At 46.2% G+C, this 5,227-nt stretch overlaps 1 gene segment (V, D, J or C); it reads right to left on the bottom strand.

Moving 5' to 3' along the window:
• Nucleotides 1–3,762: 3,762 nt before the first annotated feature.
• On the bottom strand, nucleotides 3,763–4,299 carry LOC105524043. The segment is given in 2 exon segments: nucleotides 3,763–4,172; nucleotides 4,254–4,299. Coding segments are annotated over 2 exon segments (456 nt in total).
• Between the last annotated feature and the right edge of the window lie 928 nt (nucleotides 4,300–5,227).

Here is a 5,227-nt window from a genome sequence, read left to right as displayed (position 1 = left end):
AAAAAAAAAAAAAAATTAAAAAAAAAATTTTAAGGGATTGTTGAAAACGCATGATTGTGTTTTGAAATGTGAGGACATGAGATTTGGAAGGGGCCAGAAGAAGAATGATGTGGTTTCACTGTGTCCCCACCCAAAATCTCATCTTGAATTATCATTCCCATAATATCACATACAATAGTGGGACCCAATGGAGGTAATTTAATCATGGGAGTGGGTTACCCCAGGGTGTTCGTGTGATAATGAGTGTGTCTCACAAGATGTGACGGTTGTATACGCATTTGGCATTTCCCTGCTTGCACTTCTCCATCATGCTGCCTTGTGAAGAAGGTGCCTCACTTCCCTTTTCCCTTCTGCCATAATTAAAAGTTTCCTGAGGCCTCCTCCGCAATGCATAATTTTGAGTCAATTAAGCCTCTTTTCTATATAACTTACTCAGTCTTGGATATTACTTCAACAGTGTGAAAACTGACTAATGCAGTGTTATTTTCTAATATTTTAACGTGATACATTTAGATTGATACATTAATACAGCTATCTAACTATCTATCTATCTACGTATTTATTTATTTTTGAGACGGAGTCTCACTTTGTCACCCAGGCTGAAGTGCAGTGGTGTGATCTCGGCTCGCTGCAAGCTTCGCCTTCCGGGTTCACACCATTCTGCTGCCTCAGCCTCCTGAGTAGCTGGGACTACAGGTGCCCTCCACCACGCCTGGTTAATTTTATGTATTCTTTTTAGTACAGATGGGGTCTTACTGTGTTAGCCAGGATGGTCTTGATCTCCTGAACTTGTGATCTGCCCGCCTCGGCCTCCCAAAGTGCTGGGATTAGAGGCGTAAGCCACCACGCCCAGCCAACTATGTATTTATTTTTAAGATGGAGTGTGACTCTGTCACACAAACTAGAGGGAAGTGGCATAATCTCAGCTCACCACAACCTCTGCCTCCCAGGATTAAGTGATTCTCCTGCCTTATCCGCTGGGTAGCTGGGAATAAAGACACATGCCACAACACCCAGCTGATTGTTGTATTTTTCGTAGAGATGGGGATTTACCATACTGGCCTTGCTGGTCTTGAACTCTTGACCTCAGGTGATTTGCCTGCCGTGGCCTCCCAAAGTGCCAGGATTATAGGCCTCAGCCACCATGCCTGGACACGATTAATATAACTATGTAATTTAATGATGTATTTGAAAAGTTCATGGTCATAGAAATGCATGTACATACACAACAACCCAGAAAAGACACATACATGTGCATGTATATCTAAACACTAAACCAACACACCCATTTGTTTCATATTATTCTAATTGTTTAATTGAATTTAAATTGTTTGTAGTTTGAGGCCGTAGTACAAAATACTGTTTTTCTATGTGTATATCTGCCTATTTTAATATTAAAAGACAGATATATTTCAATACATGTATTGGTAAAACTGAATGTAAATGCAATTCTTGGCAAATATGTCATTTAAATGTACAATGGTATTTAATTTTAAATATCAATCTGTTATTAATAGAATAACTAATAAGACAAACTTCACTTTTTAAATTGTATTACATTATTTGTTGAATTAACATTATGGTTTTAAACTAGGCAGAATATTTTTTTTAAAGTTGTGAAAAAACCTTTTATGGCTTGAATATTCAATACAAACTCTAGTACTTATTTGCCAATATCCTTTATAAGAGAGAACATCCAGCAATATGAAACTGAACCCAACCCATGCTTTCCAGGAGTCACTCACAATGGCAGCTTCCTAGCGGATGGTCTGAGAAGGTGCAAACATATGGGGATTTGGGCTTCATCATCAAAGCACTGTTGAACCCCAGGGCTGAACACACAGAGGGCAGCAGTAGCTGTGGATCCCACTCTGTAGTACTTAGGGAAAGGAGGGGATGGGATGGGGGTGATGTCTGCAGAACCCTAGAAAAATGTGAGGAGGGCAGAGAATCTGCAGATAGATGAGCATATTCTAAGAATGGTCATCCTCCTAAACTTGGTTGGCTTCAGTGATTATGAAGAGAAGGGAAGTGATTCACCACACATGGAGGATAGAAAGTAAAGAGACTTTCTTTTTCCTGCATGGAGACTGAGGAAGATAAAAGGCTTTCCAAGAAGAAAGAAGGTGAAGAAACAGTCTGAAAAACAGGACATCAGAAGCCAACCAAAGTGGAGAACAAGAGCCTCTAAAGTGCTGCTTAATTTCCACGAACAGCAGATGAAAAAAAAAAAAAAAGAAACAAAACACCATGGATATGCTGAGTTAAAGAAAGAAAACAACAGCACAAAACCAGAAAACTCTATTATTCATGGCAACAGAGTTTGTATTGAGGATTCACATTTTTTTAAGACAGGGTCTCACTCTGGCGCCCAGCCTGGAGTGCAGTGGCACAATCACAGCTCACTGCATCCTCAACCTCCCAGGCTTAGGAGGTTCCCAAGCCTCAACATTCCAAGTAGTTGGGACCACAGGTAGCACCACCACACACAACTATCTATCTATCTATCTATCTATCTACAGAGAGAGAGAAAGGATCTCACTATGTTGCCAGGCTGTTGTAAAACTCCTGAGCTCTAGTGATCTGCCTGCCTCAGCCTCCCAAAGTGCTGGGATTACAGGTGTGATTTTTAAATTTTTACTATTTTAATGACAGTATTATTTCAAATGAATACAATATGTAAAATATATTTTTAAAATTGTACTGAGAGATCATTGCTAGTATTATTCTGAAAATACGCAACATTAAAAGTTGAGTTAAATCCCTGTTCTAAGTTAATGTTTTGTAGGTGAAAGAAACCATGGAGTTAAAAGGAAGAAATGGTGAGAGATCCTGGGGAAGACTTCTGCTTGACCCGGTCAAGAATCGCCCAAGTCTAAAAGAAAACCACAGCCTCCCAGGCTCCTGATGTGGGGCTGCTTCCTAAGAGAACCCTCATGAACTGAGCACCCCCTGGTGTCCTGAGCGTCCCCCTGGTGGTTCTGAGGGCCCCTTGGTGTCCTCAGGGCTCCCTGGTGTTTCTGAGCACCCCCTCGTGTCCTGAGAGCCCCCTGGGGGTCCTGAGCACTCCTTGGTGACCCTAAATGCCCCCTGATGTCCTCAGGCCCCCTGGTGGTTCCGAGGGCCCCCGGGTGTCCTGAGCGCCTCGTTGTTTCCTGAGCGCATCCTGGTGTCCTGAACGCCCCCTGGTGTCCGGAGCACCTCCTGGTGGTTCTCAGCGCCCCCTGCTGTCCTGAGCATCTTGTGCACTCCTGAGCTCGCCTTTGTTGTCCTGAGCTCGCCTTTGTTGTCCTGAACGCCCCCTGGTGTCCGGAGCATCTTGTGCACTCCTGAGCTCGCCTTTGTTGTCCTGAACGCCCCCTGGTGTCCTGAGCATCCCCTTGTTATGCTGCGCGCCCCCTGGTGGCTGTGAGCAACATCTACCACGCAGTTCCCTCCTGTCTCCCTGCAGAAATTTTTGGGTCTGGGCTCACGCAGATGTTCCCTCCCTCTCCTGTGACCCTCACTGTAATACACGGCCTCGTCCTTGGCTTTCAGGTTGGTCATTTTAAGGTAGACTGCACTTGAAAGGTTGTTGTTTGGGACTGTTCATTTATTTGTACTCATGGAGAGTAACCCTGAGAACTCCCACTTGTTCACTCACTGTTTCCACCGTGAACCACTAGCAGGGGACACGCCATTTATTAGTAAAGAAGACGGAGGAAGACAAGGGTCTGAGTCAGATGGGGATAAGAAGCCCAGGCCCCGTCAGGAAAAGGCATCTCAGCCACTCTTTCCTGTTCTGCAGAGGTGGGGAGGGAGCACCACTGAGAAGCAGTCCGGGTTTTTGTACGGGAGGCATCCTGGGTTGTGTCTCTGTGGTCTCCGTGCACAGTAATATGTGGCTGTGTCCACAGGGTCCATGGAGGTCATTGTTAGAACCACCTGGTTTTTGGAGGTGTCCTTGGAGATGGTGAGCCGGCTCTTCAGCGACGGGCTGTAGCGCTTATCCTCATCCCAATAAATGAGTGCAAGCCACTCCAGGGCCTTCCTTGGGGGTCGACGGATCCAGCCCACACCTATACCACTAGTGCTGATTGAGAACCCAGAGAAGGTGCAGGTCAGCGTGAGGGTCTGTGTGGGTTTCAGCAGCGCAGGACCAGACTCCTTCAAGGTCACCTGGGACCAGACCCCTGTGGAGAAAGCATGAGAAGATGAAGCCCACAAAGAGCAGATGTTTCACCCCTGAAGTAGTGCTTGACCACAGCACTCACAGGACGGGACGGTCAGTAGCAGGAGTGTGGAGCAAAGCGTGTCCATGGTGGGGCACACGAGTCACTGAGCCAGACCCGGTGCTCAGCTTTTCAATCGTGAGGAGGGTGGAGCTGGTGGAGATCTGCATCCCTCGTCTGAGCCCTACTCAATGGGGTGCACTCAAATCTCAGAACTCAGTAGGGGAGTGCACCTGTGGTGAGGCGCAGTGAGCCCTCAGGTGTGGACATCCACGCGTGCTCTCCATGGGGGCATCGTCTCATTTCAGGACCGTAGCTCTCAGTCAAGGCTGTGACACTCCGGCTTCTACCGCCAGGATCTTCTTGGATGCTCACGCAGGGGACGCGCAACCTTCTGGTTTCAGTCCTAGAGGATTAGAGTGGAAATCAAGAGAGCTGCCGTTCTTCCTCCCTTCAAGAGAAATGACGTTGGGCATCTGGGAGAGAAGGAGGCTCCCCACAAGCATTCTGATCAAAATCCTCTTTGATTAGGGGGAAAGTCATGAATTTTTATTAAAAAAATGTAAGAGAATAAATAATAAACATTTACCAATAATTACGTAAAGGAGTGTGTCTGCACACAGCTGCATTCCTATAGGAAAGTTCCAAGAATAATTGATGCTGTCCTTGCGCCCTGTCAGCTCTGTGGAGAGAGCAGGCTGCAGGCATGACTTCCCTTTTCTCAGCCCATGAATGAGCAGATGCTTTGGACAAGGGAATTGGAAGACTTCTGCGGGAGCAGCTGGCTGACTGGTGCAGCCTTGGTCTGCACCTGCACTGGATGTGGTCTCTGTGTTTATAAGGCCATGGAGACTCATCATCCCAGGTTCAGGGAGTTAACTGTAGAATTATATTCACTTGTGTTTTTCTTAGCAACAGGAACGTTCTGAGTTATAGTTGATACAGTGGGTGGTCTCCTTAGGGTTGGACGTTGTTGAGCCAAAGACGACAACCCTAGATTGTAGTCAGAGGTTCCC

Source organism: Colobus angolensis, unplaced genomic scaffold (assembly GCF_000951035.1).
Source record: "Colobus angolensis palliatus isolate OR3802 unplaced genomic scaffold, Cang.pa_1.0 Scaffold482, whole genome shotgun sequence".
Classification (NCBI taxonomy): Eukaryota; Metazoa; Chordata; class Mammalia; order Primates; family Cercopithecidae; genus Colobus; species Colobus angolensis.
The sequence above is the reverse complement of the archived record's forward strand: the minus strand, read 5'-3'. Positions and strand labels throughout refer to the sequence as shown.